The following is a 24,714-nucleotide window of genomic DNA, read 5'->3' on the forward strand; positions in this document are numbered from 1 at the left end:
AGCGAGAGCGCCCCCTGGAGCCGCAGTGACTGAAGTGCAGTCCTGGGCGGATGGATGGATGAATGAATGGCTTTTATTATCCCCGTTGCATTTTGCAATGTGTTATTGCAATGTGTTATAAAAGCGGGCGGAGCCGTGATGACGACGGACAAAGTTTAAAATGTGGAAAACCAGAAAATATGTTTAAAGCAGATTGGAAAACGTTTATTGAATATATTGGGGGGGGGGGATTGTGTACATTTGAAAACGCCGGCAGCATTAAGATAAATTCAACAGTGTGAATAGGTTTTGATGGGTGTAATAATGGAATAATGAATGGTTTGGTTTATATATAATATGAGGGGATTTATGTTATGCAAAATGAACCATGGAAAGAAAAGAAGGGAAGTAATTGATATTTTAAGGTTGTTTAAATGAATATTCTAAATTGTAAAACAGAAGTAAGTGTGTGTGTGTGTGTGTGTGTGTGTTGTAAACAAAAATTCTGCCCTTTTTTCCCTTATGGGGTATCCAAGAGCCCATATAGAGTCCTTACGTAGGTTCCCTGCTGGTAGGAGAAAATAACAGGCTAACCAGAGAATATTGAGAAGCAAAGCAGCTAGTAAGCCTGATCTTTATTGATCTATTGCAATTCCTATCACATGTGTGTGTAAAACTGTTACGGATGGAAAACAAAACTTATAAAATAAAATGAGTGCAGCTTCAGGTTGGTTCAAGTAACAAAGTCCAAATAAAAGAATACTGGCATTTTCCACAATGGTTAATTGATGTCTGTGTTTTTCTCAAATATATATATATATATATGGTTATGGTTTGCTATTCTGTTATTTTTATTACTGCAAACCACCTTGAGCTATATTCATATTATTGACATAGCAAAATATAAGTAATAGAATTGCAGAATTGCAAATCTGTTCCAACCTCCAGAACTCTTGGCTCCCTCCTCTGTCCCTCATTGAAGGCCGTTTTAGCATCCTGATTTCTCTCCTCTGCTCTCCTTCCAGCTGCCCAGGGGGGTCCTGCTTAGACTTTGGCACCCAGAACGGTATCCAGGACTCCAGGGTCAGAAGTTACAGATTCTTGGTGAGAAGTCAGTGTCAACTTCCCGGAGCTACTGGCCTGGCTGGAAGCCCCAGGAGAGCGAAACGACCGGCCTCAGTCTGCTTCACAAACACAAATCTGTTTTCAATTTACCGGTAAATATTCGTCCATTCCTCTTTAAGTCATGCAGGAAGGACGATAGCTCTGCGGCTGAACATCTGCCTTGCGTGTAGAAGGTTCTCAACTTCCATCCCTTCAGGGAGCATCCCAGGGTGAGGCTGGGAACGTCCCCTCCCTGAAACCTTCAAGAGCTGCTGCTGCTGCCAGTCCGTGTGGACAATACTAGCTGGATGGACCTGCGGTTTCTTCACTCAGCAGAAGGCAGCTCCCTCTGTTCCCTCTCTCCCTTTCTTCCTGTCTCATGAGACAGGAGGAAGGCCTCTCTCGTGTTACAGTGGTACCTCGCGTTACATACGCTTCAGGTTACAGACTCCGCTAACCCAGAAATATTACCTCAGGTTAAGAACTTTGCTTCAGGATGAGAACAGAAATCATGCTCTGGCGGTGCGGTGGCAGCAGGAGGCCCCATTAGCTAATGTGGTGCTTCAGGTTAAGAATAGTTTCAGGTTAAGAACGGACCTCCGGAACGAATTAAGTACTTAACCCGACGTACCACTCTATTTCAATTTTTGTACGGCACCTAGATTTTCCAAGCGAGACCTTCAGAGCTCTGCAGGTAGGCCAAAGGGTGCCTGTCTGAGTCCAGCATAACCAGATACCTCCACAAAGCAGAATATCTCCCCATCACCTGCCTGGGTGCCTCTGATCCTGATCCTGATTTGATTTTAGAGGTAAAGGGACCCCTGAACGTTAGATCCAGTCGTGGCCGACTCTGGGGTTGCAGCGCTCATCTCACTTTACTGGCCGAGGGAGCCAGCATACAGCTTCCGGGTCATGTCCTGGAGGATCTGTCCTGGAGCGTCAACACAAGGGGGCTTGTGAAGAAGGCGCAGCAGAGACTGTACTTTTTGAGAATCCTAAGGAAAAACCATCCTCCGCAGAAACTGCTGCTTGCCTTCTATCACTGTGCCATTGCGAGCGTGCTCACTTATGGCTTATGTGTGTGGTATGGAAGCTGTACTACCCAGGACAGGATGGGGTTGTGCAGAGTTGTGAAGGCAGCAGAGAGCATTGTTGGCTGCCCACTCTCCACCTTAGAGCAGATTTATGCCACAAGGTGCCATAGGAAGGCACTGGACATAGTAAAAGATCCATCGCATCCTGGTCACTGTCTCTTCGAGCTCCTGCCGTCGGGACGGAGATACAGGACGATGAAGACAAGAACGAGCCGTCTCAAGAACAGCTTTTTCTCCAGAGCGATCTCGGCCCTGAATGGGAAACCTGGACTTTGAAAGTCATCTAATCTCCCTTGCTGTATTATACTGTATTGTTTTAATTAGTGTTTTTATAGTTGTTCTGATTTTGTGTGGAGTACCCTACCTGGGGGGATGGAGCAGCCAAGTAATTTTTGTTGTTCCTGAGAGGGGGCAATGACAATAAATACATTGTTGTTGTTGTTGTTGTTGTTGTTGTTGTTGTTGTTGTTATGTGGCCAGCATGACTAAGCCGCTTCTGGCGAACCAGAGCAACACACAGAAACGCCGTTTACCTTCCCGCCGGAGTGGTACCTATTTATCTACTTGCACTTTAACGCGCTTTCGAACTGCTAGGTTGGCAGGAGCAGGGACCGAGCAACGGGAGCTCACCCCGTCACAGGGATTTGAACCGCCGATCTTCTGATTGGCAAGCCCAAGAAGCTCAGTGGTTTAGACCACAGAGCCACCCACGTTTGATTTTAGGATGTGCAGGGCCTTGCAGGGCCAGGTGGATAATGTGCCCCACTTTTTTTACCCTGGGGGTAACTGAAGTCTTATACATAAGTATATAAATAATTTTCACAAAAGTTAGGCTGACAAATCATTTTCTTTCAAGGCTTGAACTGTATCTGCATATAAAGACAAAATGGAAAATATAGATAAATATTCTGACCAAGGCCCCCGTTTGGAATCGGAGGCCCGGGACAGGTGGCCCATATGGCGCCCCCTCTGTCTGGGCCTGAGGATGTGTTTAAATTGATTGCTTGATTTTATGGTAATAAGTTATATATTTGATGTTGATGTCTGAGCCCGGTTTTGGCCGGGGAGGGCGGGGTATAAATAAATTTATTATTATTATTATTATTATTATTATTATTATTATTATTATTATTATTATCATCATCATCCCAGAGGTTGCATATTGTCTTCAATGGCCTTATCCTCCAGGAATCTGGAGAAGGAGGCTGCCTCATACGCAAAGCGGCTTTCCTCCAGATTGGATTCAACACATCCCACCCTCTGCACACTTCCAAGTCAAGGGGTACTTTTCCCGCAAGGAACGTGCCCCCTGTAGCAGGCTCATCGCAAGGGGTTGGGCTAGATCACCCGCAGGATCCCTTCCAGTTTCGTGATTCTATGGGGGAAACTCGCAGGCTTGCAGTGCCCACTTCCTGCAGGAGGTGGTAGCCTTGAGTTAGCTTTGCGTAATAAATTGGGTCAGGAACCTGCCTGAAGGTCCTAGGAAGAAACAACCACCAGTTGCTCCATCCCCTGTTGCGAAAGCCGAAGAGGCCTGGAGCCAAAAACAGACTGTTTTTCTCTTTTTGTAACACCAGGGCAGGAACTTCTCTGAGCTTGCAGAGCGTGGGGGTTCTTCTGGGGCCTGCTGCACCCTTCCCCACTTCCTTCTCCTGCGTTGCAAGCCCCTTGGGCTCCCTCCCGATTCCGCGGTTCTTGGTTACGGGTCCAGAACTCGCCTACAAGAACCAGCACCTGTCCAGGAAAACGTTTTCAGTGCCCAATATGAGTGGGGTGAAATGCAAAGTGAAAAACGAAGAAAGGACCCCTGAGCATGGGCAGAGATCCATCAGCACCATGCAAACGCAAGCCCCTCCTCACCTGGGCCTGGAATTAAGAGCCTCAAAAGAGCAGAGCCAGACTTGCTAACTGCCTCAGACGCCGTCTCTGTCTTGAGGAAATCGAGCCCTATCCAGAACATACTAAGAGTGCCTCTGAGCTGCTGCAGAGTGCCTTTCCCTTTCATCCTTCCAAGCAATCCGCACACACCTGGGATTCAGGGACAGAGTTCTCCAGGTCGTCAGAGGGCCTGCATGCATTATTATTCCAGCTTCTTTTCCTGCAGGGGTAGCCAACAGGGCACCCATGGGTGCAATAGCACCCTCGTGGCCTTTCCCAGATGCCCACAAAGCCGCTGGCATGTGGGGGGGACGGGACTGTACAGATAGAAAAACCACAAGACAACCCGGATTGTCGCCAGATTCTGCGCACAGATCTGTATGCGCAGACCATCCCGCAATTCAATCTAGTTTGTTAAGAAAATTCCCAAACCCGGATTCACGGGCGACTTTGCGTCATTTCTCTAAGGTAGTCTATTTTATTTTATTTTATTTTTTTTCAAAAAAAATATTAATTTTCAAAAAAATATAAACAAACAAGACAAACAAACAAACACAAATCATAATCTTATTAAAAATTATACTTATTAACATTGTTAAGTGACTTCCTCGCTTCCCCTTGGTTGAATTTCCATGCATATCCATTTAACGGTTTTCCAAATCACAGTTCTTATAAGATTTACCTTTAGCTTTAACATCTTTCAGCCTTTTCATTTTGAAATTATACAAATTGATTCATCACTTAACTTATATAAAATCCTAAGCCTATTAGTTATCTGCAAGTTATTTCTAACTAATTTAACTTAACATATTTAATCAAATAATCATTAATTTTTTTCCATTCTTCCTGGTACTCCTCCTCCTTCTGGTCGCGGACTCTTCCAGTTAGGTCGGCCGGCTCCAAAAATTCCATCATCTTCATCTGCCATTCTTCTATCGTTGGTAATTCTTGGGTTTTCCACTTTTTAGCTATTTTAGGGCATACAAAAATAATTTAACATCTTTCTTGGGCAATTCCAAGAAGAAAGGCCTCTGGTTTCTTTATGAATGTATATTTCAACATTTTTTTCAATTCATTATATATCTTTTCCCAGAAGTCTCTCACCTTGGGGCAGGTCCACCACATGTGATAAAAGTGCGAAAGGCATATAAACACATTTAAAATAGACTACCTTACCTTCTTCCACATGTTTATATGCCTTCCGCACTTCTAAACTTAAAATCCATTGTTGTATATTGTTTAAAATGTTTGTTTTGCTGTTGGGATTGTAGTTCCATTTGTGTTTCTCAAGCTGGTCTCAGACAGAAGCATACCAGGCCTGGTGCCACAGCGCTGAGCCACCATGTGCCACCAGGAGATGCCAGCCTTCAAAAGCTTACACGCTTCCCTCTGTGTCCCGGGGGGTCCTGCCCATCTCTGGGGGGCTCCAACCTGACCAGGAGCACACCCTGGAGCGCAAACGAGTCGCCGGCCCCGATCCAGAGCCTCTTCCCAAAGACGGGCAAACGGGCAGAGACTCCTCCCTTGACCGGCGGACAAAGAACTGGCTCGGCTGCTCTTGCCAACTTGATCACAAGGAAGCGGGTTGACCCAGCCGAAGCCTGGCACCGGGAGGAGGAACAGCTAATCCCTCTCACCCGACCTGGGAGGGAGAGGACCCACAGGGAGACTGGGATGGCTGGCTCCTCTGACGCCCCCCCTGCAGGCAGGGAAAGGCCCTTGGAGCTGGAGGGGAGGGCAGCCTGGAGCTCTGGTGCCCTGTGAAATTCGAGGCTGATTCATGCGTGGAGCTGGTCTGGCACTGATGGCCTTGCGGCGTAAGGGAGCCTGCCTGCTGGGTCAGGCCCAAGGCCCACCTGGTCCTGCCTCCTGTTCCCACAGTGGCCAAGTCCCCTTAAGGAGCAGGGAATGGAGGTAGAATGCCCCTGGACCTAGAGGCTCCATAAGAACGTGGGAATAGCCTGCCTGCTGCGTCAGGCCAAGGGCCCAGCTGGTTCTGCCTCCTGCCCTGTGAATTTGTCCAGTCCTCATCTAAAGACATCCACGTTGGTTCTCATCCCTGCCTTCTGTGGGAGGGAGTTCCACAGATTAACCCTGTGCTGCACGAAGAAAGACTTTTATCTGTCCTGAATCTTCACGAATTCTTGGGTTGCAATAAAAACTTCTCCATGCCCTCCCCCCCCCCCTCTGCAAGGTGAAGCAGAGACATCACCTTGCCAGCAAAGGTCCGTATAGTTAAAGCCATGGTTTTCCCAGTAGTGATGTATGGAAGTGAGAGCTGGACCATAAAGAAGGCTGATCGTCAAAGAATGGATGCTTTTGAATTCTGGTGCCGGAGGAGACTCTTGAGAGTCCCATGGGCTGCCAGAAGATCAAACCTCTCCATTCTGAAGGAAATCAGCCCTGAGTGCTCACTGGAAGGACAGATCCTGAAGCTGAGGCTCCAAGACTTTGGCCACCTCATGAGAAGACTCCTTGGAAAAGACCCTGATGTTGGGAAAGATGGAGAGCACAAGGAGAAGGGGACGACAGAGGACGAGATGGTGGGACAGTGTTCTCGAAGCTACCAGCATGAGTTTGACCCAACTGCGGGAGGCAGTGGAAGACAGGAGTGCCTGGCGTGCTCTGGTCCAGGGGGTCACGAAGAGTCGGACACAACGACTAAACAACAATGCCCTCCCCCCACGCATATTCTGAGAAACCTTATGCCTTTTAGCTCTTCTCCAAACTACAAAGTCCCAAATGCTGCCACAGTGACTCCTTCCCTTCCTGCTTTCCTTGAACATATGGGCTGCCCTTTTCGAAACCTTTTCCAGCTCTTCGATCTCCGTTATGAGACGAGGCACCCAGAACCAGGCACAGGACTGCCAATGCCGTTGCGGCAGAGATTTGTACAGCCGCATCCGTTTTATTCCCAATTCCTTTCCGAGGATCCCCAGCGTGGAATTTGCCTTTCTTTTTTTTTTTCACAGCCCCCCACCCCCACCCACGGGGCTGACCTCTCCATCTGTCCTGGATGCATTTGTGCCTTGCGGGGGCTTAGACTAGATGTCCCCTGGGGGTCCCTTCCAAGCCTGCAAGTCTGTGGCTCCAGGATCTTAGCTTTTGACGAGCCCAAGGTGCACCCTGGGCACCCCTGCTGGCACAACTTGGCAAACCCTTTCCCATGCCCACTTTAAAGGCAACCCAACTGCTCCCCCACCCCAAGTTTTTCCACTTTCCTCCATCTCTCTCCCCCCCCCGCCCCCCCCCCCCGCCATGCAAGCCCCTACACGCCCTCCCTGCAAGGCCCACAGGTAGGGGGGCGGGCGAGGCCAAGCTGAGCGCCAACTCCAGCAAGAACAGCCTGTCCTTGCCAAGGCGGCAGCCGCCCCCTGCGGGTGCTGATGGGCAGGGAGGGTGCAGCTTGGGCCCTTCCTCCTCCTCCTCCTTCTCCTGCCCCCCCATATCAAGTTGGATCCTGCAGCAGGGTGGGGCCAGGCAAGGAGAGGACCCAGGAGTCTGCAGAACCCAGGAATTGGAATCTAGTCGAAACACCCCCCCCCCCGGCAGGAAGGAGGCCTCAGGCCAAGAGCTCCCCAATCCCGGAGAATGTGGGGCTGAGCAAAGGGGGGGCTCCAGGGGACCCAGGCTGGTTGCCCCCCCCCCAACATGGCTGATCAGTGCCTAGACTGCCCCCCTTTCTTTGCAGGCTCCGGCCAGGTGGTAGCACCCCCAGGGCAGACGTCTGCTTGCCTCCAACTGGCTGCGGTTGAGTGGCGAGGCAAGCGCACTCCGCACGCGCTCAGAGGCACTCTTGTTCCTTCACTTTTTATGTCCGTGCCGCGTTATACTGTCTGACCGGTTTGTAACCCACGGGATGAAGGATGGCAAAATGAAGGCTGGCATTGCTGAGCCCCGCTTCCAATTGAAATGTGATTGCTGCATTTGGGGGGGCTGGACTAGATGGCCCTTGGTGGTCCCCTCCCGACTCTACCATCTGACGAGTCTAAACTCTAATGCCAAGGTTGCCCTCCTTAATAACGGGGAAGCGAGGAAGGAGATCTGGGCCCGCCTGCAGCTCGCCCTGCCTCGTCATCAAGAGATGCACTCTGCACATGCTCAGGGGGAAGAGGCCTGGCCCTTTCACCCCTTCCCGCGGAACGGCTGGGCACACCCCGCAGGGCAAAGTCCCAAGGACTCCTGGGCCTCATCCAGCACCCGCTGGCAGGCCGGGCTGTGCGCCAGCAGGCCGCCTTTGATGCCCCGATAAGATGGCGGCAACTGGGCAGGTTGCGGCAGGGGAGGGAAGGTGCCAGGGGTGGCCGGCAAGAGGCAGGCGGGCACCCAAGAAGCGCTGGCTGCCCTCGCCAAAGAGGAGGAGGCCCGCAGGCTCTCAGCCTCCCTCTGCCCCACAGAGCAGGGTGGGGCGTCTGCCAGGTTGTGGGCCTGGAGCCCAGGTTCCGGAAAACCCCCAGGAGGAGGCGAGGGAGGCAGGCAGGAGCCAAGCAGGAGGTGGAGAGAAAGAAAGAAAGAAAGAAAGAAAGAAAGAAAGAAAGAAAGAAAGAAAGAAAGAAAGAAAGAAAGAAAGAAAGGGAAAGGAGGGAGGGAGGGAGGGAAGGAAGGGACAGAGGGAGGGACGGAGGAAGAGAGAAGGAAGGAAGGAAGGAAGGAAGGGGGAGGGAGTGACGGAGAAAAAGAGAAGGAAGGAAGGAAGGAAGGAAGGATGGAAGGGGGAGGGAAGGAAGGAAGGAAGGAAGGAAGGAAGGAAGGAAGGGGGAGGGAGGGGGAAAGAAGGAAGAGAGGGAGGGGGAGGGAGGAAGAGGGGAGGGAGGGAGGGAGGGAGGGAGGGAGGAAGGAAGGAAGGAAGGAAGGAAGAGGGAGGGAGGGGGAAAGAAGGAAGGAAGGAAGGGGGAGGGAAGGAAGGGAAGAGGGAGGGAGGGAGAAGGAAGGAAGGAAGGAAGGAAAGAAGGAAGGAAGGGGGAGGGAAGGAAGGGAAGAGGGAGGGAGAAGGAAGGAAGGAAGGAAGGAAGGAAGGAAGGAAGGAAGGAAGGAAGGAAGGAAGGAATAGCTCTGGCTTCCAGCTCCCTCGGAAGGTGGTGCCATCTACTTCCTTGGAGGTTTTTAAGCAGAGCTTGGATGGCCATCGGTCAAGGATTTTTCAGCTGAGATTCCTGCATTGCCGGGGGTTGGGCTGGATGACCCCCGGGTGCCCCTTCCAACTCTACGATTCCATGAGTGTCTATCCAAAGAAGGCGCCTAAGCCAGGAGGGAGGAGAAAGGCAGGCAGGCCTGCCAGCCTCCCGGGTTTCTGTCCCCTTCTTACCCCTTTTCCGGCTGCTCCCCCCAATTGCCTGGCCTGAGGCAGCGTCTCCCAGCCGAAGATTCTGCCTCCGGGGTCAGGAAAAGCAACTTCTCAGAGGAGCCCCAGCGGAGAACAGGGCGCAAGGGAGGCTGACATGTCCGCTGCCGTCCTGTTAATATTAACAGGCCCAGACTTGCCACAAAGGCCAAAGTGCAGCCCAGGGCCATGAAGATGCGCCTTTAAAGCTCAGGTGCCCCTGAGCACGTGCAGAGTACATTTTCCCTACTCACCAAATTAGCTGGAGCAGAGGGCAGCCGAGATGGCGGGGAAAGCAGTGCCCCCCTCTCCGGAGGTTTTTGGGACTCCAGCTCCCATGAGCCCCAGTGGTCAAGGATGATGGGACTTGTGGTCCAGGCATATCCGGACGGCACAACGTTGGAAACCTCTGGGTTAGAACCATGGCCTCTGTCTATTGGGATTTGGAGAGAGGGGCAAAAGGGGGCGCTCTGTCCGGAAAGGGGTCATATCGAAAAGGGAACCGTGACAAAACATTGGGGGGGAGGAGGAAGTGGGGGCTATTGGGGAAACGCGGAGACAGAAACGGAGCCCAGGACATAGACATAAAGTCCATCTCTTTATCACATATAGTCATTGAAGGGGGTCAGACTAGATGGCCCATGGGGTCCCAAGTCATGCTGAATGAGGGAGAAACAAAAATACATCTTTACTCATTGTTCATTTATTGCATTTCTGCCCCAACCTTTCCTCCAACGGGGCTTCAGGTGGAGCACGTGATTCTCTTCCCGCCCCCCTTTTTTGGGGGGGGTGAAACCCCAAGTCCCTTTCCTCCCTTCCACCTCTGACCCCCATGGGGGGAGGGACCAGACCCAAGGCAGGCTTTCACACAGGAGAGGGAAGAAAACAGCTTATTTTTAATTGAGAGACAATACTCTCGATTAGAAAGGGAGCTTTCCCCCACCCCACAAAAAAAGTCAGAAATGCTCCTGTGCAAATGTGCAGGTTTTTGTTGCAAGGGGGGAGGCTGTTCTCTGACCCCCCGAGAAAGAAAAGCAGCGGCGCGCATTTCATCTCTGTGTTGCAGCAAAATTGAAAACCCGTCACCTTTTGTAATTTTCCAAATTCCTGTACGTGGGTGGGGTGTGGGGTTTTTTTGGGAGGGGGTGCGATTGCATTGAGAACTACAAAGCAGACTTTTTTTCCCCCTCCCCTTTGCAGCCAGGAGGCTGGAGAATTCCAGCTTGCAAAAAACCCAAAAAAACTGCTTTTCAGGAAGGACACAGGTGGTGGGGGGGGGCAGGAGAAACAGGAAACGGAAAAGTGAGGAAGCAGCTCCCAATTCCCAGGATTTTATTTTTTTTCCATGGAAAGAGAAATGAAGGGGAAGGAGGGAAAGTTTTTCAGGTTCCCTGCAAGGCAAAGGGAACGAGAAACTGGGCAGGTGGGGGAATTCCCCCCCTCCCTCAAAAAAAGGCACATTTCCACCTGCCTCCTTGCAATGGGGGAGCAACAGGGCTCAGAAAGAGACACCAGGTTTTCTCACAGCATTTTATTGGGGCGCAGCTTGGTTTTTTTTAATTAATTCTTTTCTTGCCTTCAGTGGCGTAGCGTGGGGGTGCAGGGAGGCCGGCCGCACCGGGCGCAACATCGGGGGGGGGCGCTCGCCGCCTCCGGAGTCGCCGAAGAGCCTCGGGCGCAGGCTGTAGCAGAGCCCCATGTCTCGCGGAACCGACAAGCTGTGCGCGCGTCTGGGCTGAAGGCGTCCGGCAGGCAGCGGCTCTCAGCACTCGCCGCGGTCCCCGCGCATCAGGGCCGTGGAGGGTGCGCCAGGCAGCCCCTCCTCACAGCCCCGCCACCGCTGCAGCTGCTGGGCCATGTTGCATTTTCCTCGCCTCTCTGCCCTCCTCCTCCTCCGGGCAAGCGGCGTCGTTTGGGCGGCAGCTCCAGCGGCAACTCGCCTCAGATCACCTGACACGGACCCGCCGCCGACACCACCGTGGCTACCTTACCATAAATACCCCAGCCCAGGCCGCAGCAAGAAGAAGCTGGCAGCGGCGGCAGGTTAGGGGTTAGGGGCGCAAATTACTTGCCTTGCCCCGGGTGCTGACAACCCACGCTACGCCGCTGCATGCCTCTCTATCCACCTCTATCCAAGGATACTTGGTTCTTCCAATCCTCATTTACGGTAATCCCTGCAACAGCAACCCTGTGAGGTAGGTCAGGCTGAGAGAGGAGGTGGCTGACCCCCCAACGTCACACCCGGGGAGCTTCGTGGCCGAGTAAGGATTCGAACCCTGGACCTAGTCTGACCGTGATGCCTGGGTCAGACCAAATACAGTCATACCTCAGGTTACAGACGCTTCAGGTTTTTTCAGGTTACGGACCGCCGCAACCTGGAAGTACTGGAACGGGTTAGTTCCGGGTTTTGGCGGCCGCGCAGAAGCACTAAATCGCGCTTTGCACATGTGCAGAAGCGCCAAATCGCAACCCGCGGCTTGCGAACGCTGCGGGTTGCGAACGTGCATCCTGCACGAATCACATTCGCAACCCGAGCGTCCACTGTACACACACACACACTGCATTTCAAGGCCTGGGTTTCGTCTCAGGACAAAGGCACAAATGGCGTAAAAAAAATCACTCTACAACTTTTCCTTTCCAGAAACTTTCCCCCCACCCGAAATATTCTCCTTCCGAAACCAAGAAGCAAAGTTTGTTGTGCTTGCTGCATTGCAGGGGCTTGGGACTAGGTGGCCCTGGGGGGGGGGAGGGTTCTCTTCCAACTCTACAAAATTTTCAGATTCAAGTGGTTAAAAAAATGCCACTCCATCTCACACTTCTGCAAGTAAACCCCCACTCTGGGCAAGGGGCTGCTCCATCTCGCTCTCAGCTAAACCATGTGCAGAAGTTTTATTTTTGGGGATGGGGAGGCAAACATTCCAGCCACAGCCTCCCCAAAGCATCTGTCCCTAACCTTGTCTCATCTCCCTAGAGATATTTGGGTCTACAAATATATGGCCCTTTTCAGTGGGGCTGGGAGCTGAAGGTCCCAAATCCCAAGGTGGGGGGGGGGAGTGCAAGAACATTAGAAGAGCCCAGCTGCTGGATGAGGCCCAAAGGGGACCCATCTAGTCCAGCCACACAGGGGCCAAATACCCCATAAAACCTAAGAATTCAGATAGACTGCCTCTGGAGCTGGAGGTCCCATGAAAACATTTAAGAAGCTCGGCTGCTGCATCAGGCCAGAGGCCCATAAAGTCCAGTTCTCACCGTAGCCAAATACCTCCACAGAACTTAAGAATCCAGATAGACTGCCTCTGGGGCTGGAGGTTCCACAAGAGCTTGAGAAGCTCAGGTCAATGGTCCAGCCTCCTGTTCTCACAGCTGCCCATCACATGCCCCAAAGGAAGACCAGCAACCAGGACACCAAACGCAGCCGTTCAGAAACATCTGCTCTGTCCAGCCATGCCAGCAGAGCGTCCCTAAGTGAAAGCCTGGCCACGTCCCTCTCGGAGACGAGGAAACGTCTTTGCGATCCGTTTGGAGATCTGTTTGGCCCTGCCGAGATTCCGCCTGATGTCCCTGCGAAGAAGGCCAGCCCGGCCTGGCCCCTCTCAAAAGCCAACGCCCCTCGGTTGGTCCAGTCTGCAGGCGAACCCATTAGAAGGGGTCAGGCCATGCGGGAATCGCCCGGCGCTACGACAGGCAGACGTGCTTCTTCCACCAAGCCTTGGAGAGGGTCCGGATGCGGCTGGCGGTGCTGCGTCGCTGTGGCTTGGGCGGGGAGCCGCGGGCGCCGCGCAGCCCTGCGGTGATGGCTGTGTCAAAGACCTCCTTTAGGTTGTGCTGGGTTAGGGCCGAGCACTCCACATAGCCCAGCAAGCCGGCCTTGGCAGAGAGGGTGCGGGCAGCCGAGGGAGACACGGGCTTCTCCCGGCGCCGGGACAGGGCGATGAGGACCTTGACGTCCTGGCGCAGGTCCGACTGGGTGCCCACCAGCAGGACAGGTGTGGCGGGACAGTGGCGGCGCAATTCGGGGAGCCACTTCTCGGAGATGTTCTGGAACGAGGTGGGAGACACGACGCTGAAGCAGAGCAGGACCACGTCCACCTTCGGGTAGCAGAGGCGCCGCAGGCTGTCGAATTCGTCCTGGGGGGGGCAAAGAGGGGCGGCTATGAGGAGGGAGAGAGGGGTGCCCTGCAAGCTGGCGCCCCTGCGGGCACCGAACCAGGGAACCGCAGAGCTGGGAGGGGTCCTCCAGGGGTCATCTAGACCAACCCCCGCAACGCGGCAGGAATCGCCACTCCAGAATCCGTGGCAGGCAGCCAGGCAACCTCTGTTTAAAGCGCTCCAATGAATCAGAAAACGATGACCCTAGTTGATTCTAACCTCAGGGCTGGGAGGGGGCCCCCTGGTGGTCATCCAGGCCATCCCCCTTCTAGGGAGGAAGGGCAGCATAGGTAAAAGTAAAGGGACCCATTAGGTCCAGTCGCGGACGACTCTGGGGTTGCGGCGCTCATCTCGCTTTATTGGCCGAGGGAGCCGGCGTACAGCTTCCGGGTCATGTGGCCAGCATGACTAAGCCGCTTCTGGCGAACCACAGCAGCGCACGGAAACGCCGTTTACCTTCCCGCCGGAGCGATACCTATTTATCTACTTGCACTTTGTGCTTTTGAAATGCTAGGTTGGCAGGAGCAGGGATCGAGCAACAAGAGCTTACCCCGTCGCGGGGATCGAACCGCCGACCTTCTGATCGGCAAGTCCTAGGCTCTGTGGTTTAACCCACAGCGTCACTCGCGTCCCCATCAGTTTGCGGCTTAGTCATGTTGGCCACATGACCCGGAAGCTGTATGCCGGCTCCCTTGGCCTGTAAAGCGAGATGAGCGCCGCAACCCCAGAGTTGGCCACGACTGGACCTAATGGTCAGGGGTCCCTTTACCTTAAGCCATATTGATTTGTATGCTGTTGGTGGATTTTTGTCATTGTCTTGTTGGGCTGTGTATGTGATAAAGGGGAGCCATACCGGGGTGAAGGCGTCTTCTTCTATTTGTCCCCGTGTCAGTTTCAGTTTATTGGTTAATTTTTCTAGCAGGGCTGTTTCCCATACTTTTTGGTACCATTGGTCCATGCTTACTCCTGACAGGTCTCTCCAGTGTCTGGTTATGGTGTTTCTGGCTGCTGAAAGAAGGTGGGTTATGAGTTCTTTGTGGTGTAAATGGGCATTATTGTCTTGGAAGATGTTTAGTAAGGCCAGTTCTGGGGTGGTTTCTAATACTTGTTTGGTTATTTTACTGATGGCTGTTGTCCAGAATAGTTGGATTTTGGGGCACTCCCACCACATGTGAAGGTATGTGCCTGTGGAGGTGCACCCTCTCCAGCATTTGGTGAGGTTCCTGGGCGTATTAGCCCTAGTTAGGTACCACCTGTAGGTGAATTTCAGAGTGAGTTATTTCCTTTTCATTGATATGGATTTAAAGGGGGCGGGGGGTTAGACCACATTCTGGTCCACTGAGTGGGGTTAATCTCATAGCCTATGTCATCCTCCCATTGTTTTTGGATTGCATCTAGGGAGTTCGTGGGATTTTGTGGTAGTATTTTGTATACTGCGGATACCATTCCTCTACCGTGTCCCTTTGTTGTTAGAAGGAGGTTTTCGAAGGTTGTCAGGGGCCTAGTTGCTGCTGATTTTACTGCTGGGTTGTTTAAGAAGGCATGTAATTGGTGATGTGTTAACCAGGGCATTTGGGTGTCTTCTAGTTTGTCTTGTCTTTCTTGTGTTGACAAAGGTTTGTTATTTTTTGTAGAAGTAAAAATTAAGCTATATGTCTATTTCAAAGGCAAATTGCAACCACAGCCAGAATGGATCGATATCTACGTGTCTGTATTAGGACCCCGGACACTAGAGCTGATCCTCTTTGGTTTCCCCACAAGCCAGATTCAAGAGGCGCAGAGAGGCGCCCCAAATAAATGTGGCCCCGCGAAGTCCACCTGCGCCTCTCGCCTCTGGGACACCTTTGCCCTTACAGGTTTGCAGAGAGGGGAAGCCTGCTGCGTCATTTGAGGAGGGGAAAGCGGTTCAGCGGTAGGCTTGCAACCCTCGGGAATAAATTCAAAAAAAAAGTTGCTAGACCTCAAGAAGGCCAAAGGGACGGTTAGGAAGGGCCAGGTCAAAGTGCCAAGTCCAGGTCAGTCTCCAACCCATCCCGTCCGGCCTCCTTACCTGCCCTGCGGTGTCGCACAGCTGCAGCCGGATGGGGTCTCCGTCGACCTGCACCACAGCTGGGGGGCAAAACAGAAAAACGGGGGTCAGACTTGGGGAGGAAGACAGACCCAGCCGCCCCAGATCAAGACACGGCATCAAAGTTTTCCCTCGCCCAGAGGTGGAAGTCAGAGCCCAGCGCCTTCCTGCTCAGTCTCCCTGGCACTGGAGGCGGAAGGGATCTCCAAAGGTCATCCAGTCCAACCCCATGGAACACAAGGGCTGCAGCTCAAGGATCCCTGACAGAAGGAGAATTGTGGTTCTTGACAGACTCCTTTGAAGACTCCCCCCAGGGTCATCTAGCCTAGAGGCTGATATTCATTTAATTTTTTGGTGACTCCGCCAGGACTCGAACCCGGAGCAGAGGCTGATATTGATGAATGGGAAGAAGAGAGAGACAATTCCCCTTAATACTTGGCTGCAGAAGCAGACTCTCTTTGGATAAATATAATTCTATCTGGAATGAGTTTACGCAGAATATATTAGTTTACTGGCAATTATTTGTGTATTAGGATAATAAGAATATACACACCTGCATATTAATGGATGGCAACAGTATTTTCTTCTTCTTTTTCATTCCCACTCACTCTTTTCTCCCCCCCCGCCATCTCTTTATGAATGAAATTATTCTAATAAAATACCTACAATCATAATAAAATTCTAGCCCAACTCTTGCAGTGCAAGGAGCACAACTCAGCAATCCCCGATCTATTCTCCATTGCAAAACCTCGTTATTCACTGCGTCGTAGTTTGGGAGGGAACCCCAGCGAACATATAGGCCAACCCCCAACCACTTTTATACTTATTTAATATTATTATTATTCTGACGTCATTTGTTTAGTTTGCATTCCCCGCGTCATCCGTAGATCTCCTCCAGCAGTGTTCGCTCAGACTGAGGCTACTCTGGTGAAATGAAAGTTTGTCTTTCGCCAGGTAGGAACTAGGAAAGGAAAACTTGGATGCGGTTGACTCCAGGCCTGCAAATCTTTCCCGGCAGAACGAGGCAAGCAGGAAGAGGCTCTTGCCGGGGTCTCCGGTGAAAAAGGCTTTGCAGGAGCCCCTGCAAACCGGGCTCCGGGCAGGGCCTCTCTTTGGGGAGCAGGTAAACCTGCAAGGTTGGCGGTGCCCTCTGGCTGTTGAGCAGGCATCGCAAGGAGCACTAGCCACGCCCCATGTGGAATCACAGACCTGCACGGTTGGTTAAAAAGGTAAAGGTAAAGGTACCCCTGCCCGTACGGGCCAGTCTTGACAGACTCTGGGGTTGTGCGCCCATCTCACTTAAGAGGCCAGGGGCCAGCGCTGTCCAGAGACACTTCCGGGTCACGTGGCCAGCGTGACGAAGCTGCTCTGGCCAGAGCCAGAGCCAGAGCCACACACGGAAACGCCGTTTACCTTCCCGCTGGTAAGCGGTCCCTATTTATCTACTTGCACCCGGAGGTGCTTTCGAACTGCTAGGTTGGCAGGCGCTGGGACCGAGCAGCGGGAGCGCACCCCGCCGCAGGGATTCGAACCGCCGACCTTTCGATCGGCAAGTCCTAGGCGCTGAGGCTTTTACCCACAGCGCCACCTGCGTCCCTGCACGGTTGGTTAGGGACCCCCCAAAGGTCATCCATCCCAACCCCCTGCCATGGAAGCTGAAGAATGACCTCCGCGGATAAAAAAAGCAAAACTTCCCGGGAACCAGTGTCGTCGTGGCTCTTGCTCGTCCCCGCAGAGCGGGAAGGGCACCCCCAAAGGTCATCCATCCCAACCCCCCCCCGCGCGCGCATCGCTCACGTACCGGAGAAGCGGTCGAGGGCGGTGGGGACGTATCGCGCGGGGAAGCCGTTGGTGCTGTAGCTGAGCGCCAGGCTGGTTTTCCCGACGGCGCCGTCGCCCAGCAGGACGCACTCGAGGCCCCGCAGGCGCCGCTGCTCGCGGGGGCGGCGCGGGGGCACCGGCGGGAGAGCCTCGCCCTGCGGAGGCATCGCGGGGTCCCCTCGCAGAAAGCGCGCGGGCGGACGAACGGGCGGAGAAGCGGCGGTGGCGGACGCTCCTTCCAGGCTGTGCGCCCGGGCGCAGGCAGGCAAGCAGGCAGGGGAGGGCCTCGTCGGGGCCACGCCTCCCCGCCTAGGAGGACACGCCCCTTTGCGGGGGCGGGGTCTGTACCTGCCCCCTCACCTCGCGGCAGCCTCCGCCCTCGACGGGGAGGGCGCCGAGCCCCCGCCCTAGCCTACCTCCAGCATGAAACAGGGGTGGGACTAGATGACCGTCGGGGGTCCCCTTCCCACGACTCCTCGATTCCATGGAGACGCTTCAGGCGGCTCGAGGGAAGGGATTCCTCGGGAAATCACAGGATCGTCGAGGGGGTGGGGACCCCCGAGGTCATCCAGTCCCACCCTCCCTGCCGTGCGTAAAGGGCGAGGCTGTGGTCTGAAGCCAGGCCCCCTGCCCCCTCCTGCACCCCCCCCCCATTCCCTGCTTTGTCTCTCTGAAATGGAAAACATGCCCTTCCTGACAATGTGTTTCTTTCGGGAGGGGGCGTCTTCCTGCTTTGCGCATCAGACAGTAGCCGGGAATAGCAACCCCCCCCCCGCGCGCGCGCCCTGAACGGCGCATCCCAGCGAAAACAGGAAACACACACGAGGCGTTACTGGAAATTGGGAAGCGGGAGGCTGGGCGGGGGGCAGGAGGTCCTCCGGTCCAAAACACTTTGTGCACGACCCCCTGGCGCCAACGCCCCCCCCCCGCAAGGCTGGACGTGCCCCCTTTCCCCCAGAGTTCACACCAGCCTTGGCCAAGCCGGGTTAACAATCTTATGGGTAAGATTGGAAGGTTCCGGATAAATTGAAAGACGGGCTTCTTTACGCAGCGCAGAGTTAAACGGCGGAACTCCCTCCCACAAGAGGCCGGGGGGTGGGGACTTTGATGGCTTTGAAAGAGGAATGGGAAAATTCATGGAGGAAGGACTAGGCTTTGCCTCCCCAGCTTATTTCTTGACCCTGGGCTTCCCCTGACGCATTATTGCGCTTGGATCCAGCATTGGCTCTCCTCCTTGAGGCCCCTGTGAGAACAGGAGCTTGGACCGGGGCGGGGGGGGGGGCACTGTTCTGATCCGGCAGGCTCCTGTTCTTAGCCCAGGCGCCTTCTTCCGTGTGGGGTGGGCACTCACCAGGCCCTGGCGCCGCCTGCGCTCCCGGATCCTGCCAAACCGGTTTGGCCGGCAGGAAGAGTAGAAAGAGGGTGGACCCAGCCGGCCAGCCTAGGACATTGGCACCTGGGCCCTGAAAGTGGGTCTGATCCAAATGCCGAGGCAGACAAGACCTCCATCCTGTCTCTCGCGTGTGCCCCGTCGAGGGAGGCAGGTGGCAGACAGCCGGGGGGGTCCCTCTCCAAAGAGGGGTGTGAACTCCACCTTCTCCTCTTCCAGCTGCTCCTTGGCCACCGAACCAGAAGGTGCCTCCATCACAGCTGCCCACCTTGGCCCCACCGAGGACCCAGATGAGCCAAACTCTGTCTGTATAGTGAGGTGTGGGGTCAGCGAATCCTAATTTAGTAAAGGTAAAGGGACCCCTAACCATTAGGTCCAGTCATGGCCAACTCTGGGGTTGCCGCGCTCATCTCGCTTTATTGGCTGAGGGAGCCGGCGTACAGCTTCCGGGTCATGTGCCAGCAGGACTAAGCCTCTTCTGGCGAACCAGAGCAGCACACGGAAACGCCGTTTACCTTCACGCCAGAGCGGTACCTAATTATCTACTTACACTTTGACGTGCTTTCGAACTGCTAGGTTGGCAGGAGCAGGGACCAAGCAACGGGCACTCACCCCGTCGCGGGGATTCGAACCACCGACTTTCCGATCGGCAAGTCCTAGGCTCTGTGGTTTAACCCACAGCGCCACCCGAAAGGTGCTGGGGCTAAAGGCTGCTTGGCCCCCACCCCTTCCACCAGGGCCCTGTGTTCCCTCAGCCCGGTTTTTGGACATCCTGCATTCCTAGCTCAGTGGGAGGGCGTCTGCTTGGGGTTGGACTAGATGAGCCTTGGGGGTCCCATCCGACGCTGCCGTCCTATGATTCTGCTCTGCGGCTTGGGGCAGCCTCCCTCAGCAGGAAGGCTCCGGGTTTGGATCTCGCCTCTGCCAGTTGAAGGAGGAGAGGTGGGGGCCTGCCTTTCAGGGGTGTTGTAAGGAGCCAGCTAAGGCACATTTGAAATAATAATAATAGTAGCAGTAGCAGTAGCAGTAGTAGTAGTAGTAATAATAATAATAATAATAATTTTTTATTTATACCCACCCATCTGGGCGGCTTTCAACAAGAAGACCTACACTGGCTCCCAGTACGTTTCCGAGCACAATTCAAAGTGTTGGTGCTGACCTTTCAAGCCCTAAACGGCCTCAAAGGCCCAGAATACCTGAATGAGCGTCTCCACCCCCATTGTTCTGCCCGGAGACACTGAGGTCCAGCTCTGAGGGCCTTCTGGTGGTTCCCTCCCTGCGAGAAGCCAAGCTACAGGGAACCAGGCAGAGGGCCTTCTCGGTGGTGGCACCTACCCTGTGGAACGCCCTCCCACCAAATGTCAAACAGAAAAATAACTACCAAACTTTTAGAAGACATCTGAAGACAGCCCTGTTTAGGGAAGCTTTTAATGTTTAATAGGTTATTGTATTTTAGTGTTTTGTTGGAAGCCGCCCAGAGTGGCTGGGGGGACCCAGCCAGATGGGCGAGGTATAAATAAGTTGTTGTTGTTGTTGTTGTTATGATTATGATTAAAATACAGTAATGTATCAAACATTAAAAGCTTCTCTAAAGCGTTTGGCTCCAGGTTCCTTCTCTGAAGGCAGTCAGGTCATTGACACGGCGAAGGGTGTGTGTTTTCCACGCACTGGAGAAACTGGGAGCAGCTGGGTTGTGCAGTCCAGGGCAAACAGGTTCAGAACAGCTCCAGCTTCCTAGTTCTCGCCGTTTCCCACAGCTCCTCCTGGCCCGACCCGGAACTGCCTAGGTAAATCAGACACTCAGAGAGCACAATGCTCTGAGTGAAAGGAGAACTCCCTCCTGCCGGCTACCGGAAACCGCACTCAAGACCCAAGCCGCCTTGAGCTGACCCACATCTCCTCTCCCTGGGAATACCCCCCCAAGCCCTGCCCCCCAGGAGGGCAGTGGGAGGATGAGGGAGACCCACAGACCCCTGGCAACAGCCAAGAACCCCTGACCTTCCTCTTTTATTTTTAAATGAGAGTGGGTTAGAGAATTGTAGAACTGCAGCGTTGGAAGGGACACCCACGGTCATTTAGTTCAACCCCCCCTGCCATGCAGGAATCACAGGATTGGCATGTGGGAAGGGGGAAGCTGGTTGGAGTTGCCGCCTGCTGATGTGTGGGTCTGCGTTTTATCTCGGTTTCTTTATTGCAGAGGGAGCCTCACCACTTCTTCCTGTGAAATGGGTATTGTGCGCCACCCATGTCTGTGCTCCTGGCAACGAAAAGGGGAGGCACCTCTATTCGAGGTGGTCGTAGGTGCAGGTGATGGCTAGCTAAAATAGTCAACAGAGACGTTGGCAAGCCACTTTGAAGACGACGCAGGTCTTGTCGGCCTCTGAGCATGGATAAGGTTTTTCTGCTCGGTTGAGTGCAAACCGGTTTCCCTCAGAGACCCCATTCTTCCATGTGTGCCCCTCAACTGCTCCAATCTGCAAAGCTGGCACAGGTGCCACACAATGACCCTTCCCTGCCTCTTGACAAACGCCTTCACTGCACTTTTCCCAGCCCCTGCTAAAATAATAATAATAATAATAATAATAATAATAATAATAATAATTTATTTATACCCCACCCATCTGGCTGAGTTTCCCCAGCCACCCTGGGCGGCTTCCAATCGAATGTTAAAAAGAATACATCATTAAATATTAAAAACCTCCCTAAACAGGGCTGCCTTCAGATGTCTTTTAAAGATAAAATAGCTGCTTATTTCCTTCACATCTGAAGGGAGGGCGTTCTACAGTGCAGGTGCCACTACGGAGAAGGCCCTCTGTCTGGTTCCCTGTAACCTCGCTTCTCACAATGAGGGAACCGCCAGAAGGCCCTTGGAACTGGACCCAGTGGTGTAGCGTGGGGGGTGCAGGGGGGGCCGCCCGCACCGGGCGCAACATATGGGGTTAGGGTTAGGGGGCGCAAATCCATGGGTTCGGGGGCGCAAATTACTTGCCTTGCCCCGGGTGCTGACAACCCACACTACGCCACTGGCTGGACCTCAGTGTCTGGGCTGAATGATGGGGGTGGAGATGCTCCTTCAGGTCTACTGGGCCTTTGAGGCGATTTAGGGCTTTAAAGGTCAGCACCAACACTTCGAATCGTGCTCGGAAACATCCTGGGAGCCAATGTAGGTCTTTCAGAACCAGTGTTATGTGGTCTCGGTGGCCGCTCCCAGTCCCCAGTCTAGCTGCCGCATTCTGGATTAGTTGCAGTTTCTGGGTCACCTTCAAAGTTAGTCCCATGTAGAGCGCATTGCAGTAGTCCAAGCGGGAAATAACCAGAGCATGCACCACTCTGGCAAGACAGTCTGTGGGCAGGTAGGGTCTCATCTTGCGTACCAGATGGAGCTGGTGGACAGCTGCCCCGGACACAGAATTGACCTGCGCCTCCATGGACCGCTGTGAGTCCAAAATGACTCCCAGGCTGCTCTCCTGGTCCTTCAGGGGCACAGCCACCCCATTCAGGACCTCTGCCTCTGCCCTGAGGTTTAGAAAGCCGACACGAGTACCGATCTATTTTAAGTCTATTGTTATTTTATCACCGGCCTTTTCTCTTGTTATTGTTTCCTCTGTGTTTCTGCTATTTCCCCGCTCAATAAATGCACGCCGCTCTCTGCTCTGCGTTCCGGTGCCAGGACAGAGAAAACAGAGAGCTGTCTACCTTGGCAACATCTGCCTGCCCCCCAATGCTTTTGTCCCTCTGGCACATGACCAGCCCCCCCTTACGGCCCCGGGTCCCCCTCTGGTTCAAAGGCCAAGCGCCAGCCTCCTGCTTCTGTTAATCCCATGTCGCCACGGACTTTGCTTATGTACGTCAGCTTGTGGAGCAGATAGCGATCTTTGGAAAACTGAGCAGTGGTGGGGCTGGAGCAAGGGGGGGCAGGGAGGAGAAGGAAGCCTCTGGACCCCCTCACCCTACAGGCAGTGGGGTGCAGGGGCATCCCAACCAGGGGGCAGGGGCAATGCCAGCCTGATGGGGCCATGACACAACCACCTGAGAAACTGGCCAATTGTGCTGGCATCGTGGGGGCGTTGGGGCAGCAGGTGTGAGCCAAGCCTTCTGCCAAGGCCCAGAAACTGGGTCAAGGCAGCGGCTGGAGGCCAGGGAGGGGGCTCTGCCAGGCTGCAGAGGGGAGGCAAATTGCTGCCAAGCAGGGAAAGAGAGTTGACCTACATTCCCAGGGCTCAGCTGGCACCTGCCCATGCCCAGCCCTGTGTTCTCTCCCCCAAGGCGATGGTTCGGCAAGGGCAGCAGATCACAGCTCATTTCGGAGACTCAGCCCCACAGCCTCAGTCCCCCGATGTGACTGCAGAGCATGCAGCGCTCCGGGTGAAAGAGCGCCTCTGAGCATTAGCAGAGGGCAATGACCGTCGGCGGACTCCCAAGCGCATCAGAAGAGCTGGCTGATCAGGCTCACAGCCTACCTGACGCCTGTTTTGGGAAAGCTGTTCAATGAACACACAAGACGTAACCGGCCTTATGCTTGAAAAAATAATATATACGATTCATTGTATTGAATTGTTGATTTCAACAGAAGTAACTCAAAGTTCAACAAAAAAAGTAGAAGACCCAGTGGGTCAGTGCATTCTCTAATCAGTTTTTGCATAAACTGTGGAACTGTAACAACCTTTTGTGTGGATTGTTGGACTCTATGAACAGACAGGTGGAATAGACACTTTCACATACAGTGGTACCTCAGGTTACAGACACTTCAGGTTACATACGCTTCAGGTTACAGACTCTGCTAACCCAGAATTAGTACCTAAGGTTAAGAACTTTGCTACAGGATGAGAACAGAAACCGTGCTCCGGCGGTGCAGTGGCAGCAGGAGGCTCCATTAGCTAAAGTGGTGCTTCAGGTTAAGAACAGTTTTGGGTTAAGAACAGACCTATGGAACGAATTAAGTACTTAACCCAATGTACCACTGTATATGGACTTTATGCATAAACTGATTAGAAAATGAACTGATCCACTGGGTCTTCTAAAGGGACGCGGGTGGTGCTGTAGGTTAAACCACAGAGCCTAGGACTTGCTGATCAGAAGGTCAGTGGTTCGAATCCCCGCGACAGGGTGAGCTCCCGTTGCTCGGTCCCTGCTCCTGCCAACCTAGCAGTTCGGAAGCATGTCAAAGTGCAAGTAGATAAATAGGTACCGCTCCGGCGGGAAGGTAAACGGTGTTTCCGTGCGCTGCTCTGGTTCGCCAGAAGCGGCTTAGTCATGCTGGCCACATGACCCGGAAGCGAGATGAGCGCTGCAACCCCAGAGTCGTCCGTGACTGGACCCTAGTGGTCAGGGGTCCCTTTACCTTACTGGGTCTTCTACTTTTTCCGTTGAACTTTGAGTTACTTCTGTTGAAACCTACAATTCAATACAATGAATAGTATACATTATTTTTTCAAACGTACAGCTGGTTACGTCTTGTGTGTTTATTGAATATGTTTCACGTAAGCAGAGGTTTGTTGTTGTTTTGTTTTGGGAAAGCAGCAATTAGGATCCGAGCACGGGAGCAAGTGGGGTTCAGAAGCCCTCCATGCTGGCAGCCATCCTTGCTGCTAAGTTAACCTGTGGAACTCCCTCCCCCTGGAGGCTGCAAAGGGCCACCAACTCGGATGGCTTTAGAAGAGGATGGGACAAATTCACAGAGGATGAGAGGGCTAGGGATGGCGACTAACCAGGACCGCTATTCTTTGGAGGCAGCCAGGCTTCTGAACCCGCATGACTGGTCCTGTGTGATATTGGTCCTGTGTTCGAATCCTGACTGCTGGTTTCCCATAATAGGATGCTGGCCTAGAAGGACCAATGGCCAGACCCAGCAGGCTTTTCTTGTGCTCTCCGGTTCTCAAGATCAAAAATAGGCCTAGGATTAAATTAAGTT

The 24,714-nt window shown here is 53.4% G+C and overlaps 1 protein-coding gene and 1 long non-coding RNA gene across 2 annotated transcripts in view; one reads left to right on the top strand and one right to left on the bottom strand.

The window, feature by feature from the left end:
- Positions 1-24,714, top strand: part of LOC307221409 — a 143,168-nt gene that overhangs the window by 88,510 nt on the left and 29,944 nt on the right. The gene's annotated exons all lie outside the window — the stretch shown is intronic.
- On the bottom strand, positions 10,063-17,665 carry LOC307221322 (rho-related GTP-binding protein RhoU-like). The gene is made up of 3 exons (XM_079985769.1): positions 17,394-17,665; positions 15,575-15,633; positions 10,063-13,503 (listed from the first exon to the last, which is right to left on the bottom strand). Exons 1-3 carry the CDS (start codon positions 17,578-17,580, stop codon positions 13,051-13,053), a joined length of 699 nt encoding a protein of 232 aa, XP_079841895.1. The 5' UTR covers positions 17,581-17,665; the 3' UTR covers positions 10,063-13,050.

This window comes from Podarcis cretensis (genome assembly GCF_951804945.1).
Source record: "Podarcis cretensis genome assembly, chromosome: 8".
Taxonomy (NCBI): domain Eukaryota; kingdom Metazoa; phylum Chordata; class Lepidosauria; order Squamata; family Lacertidae; genus Podarcis; species Podarcis cretensis.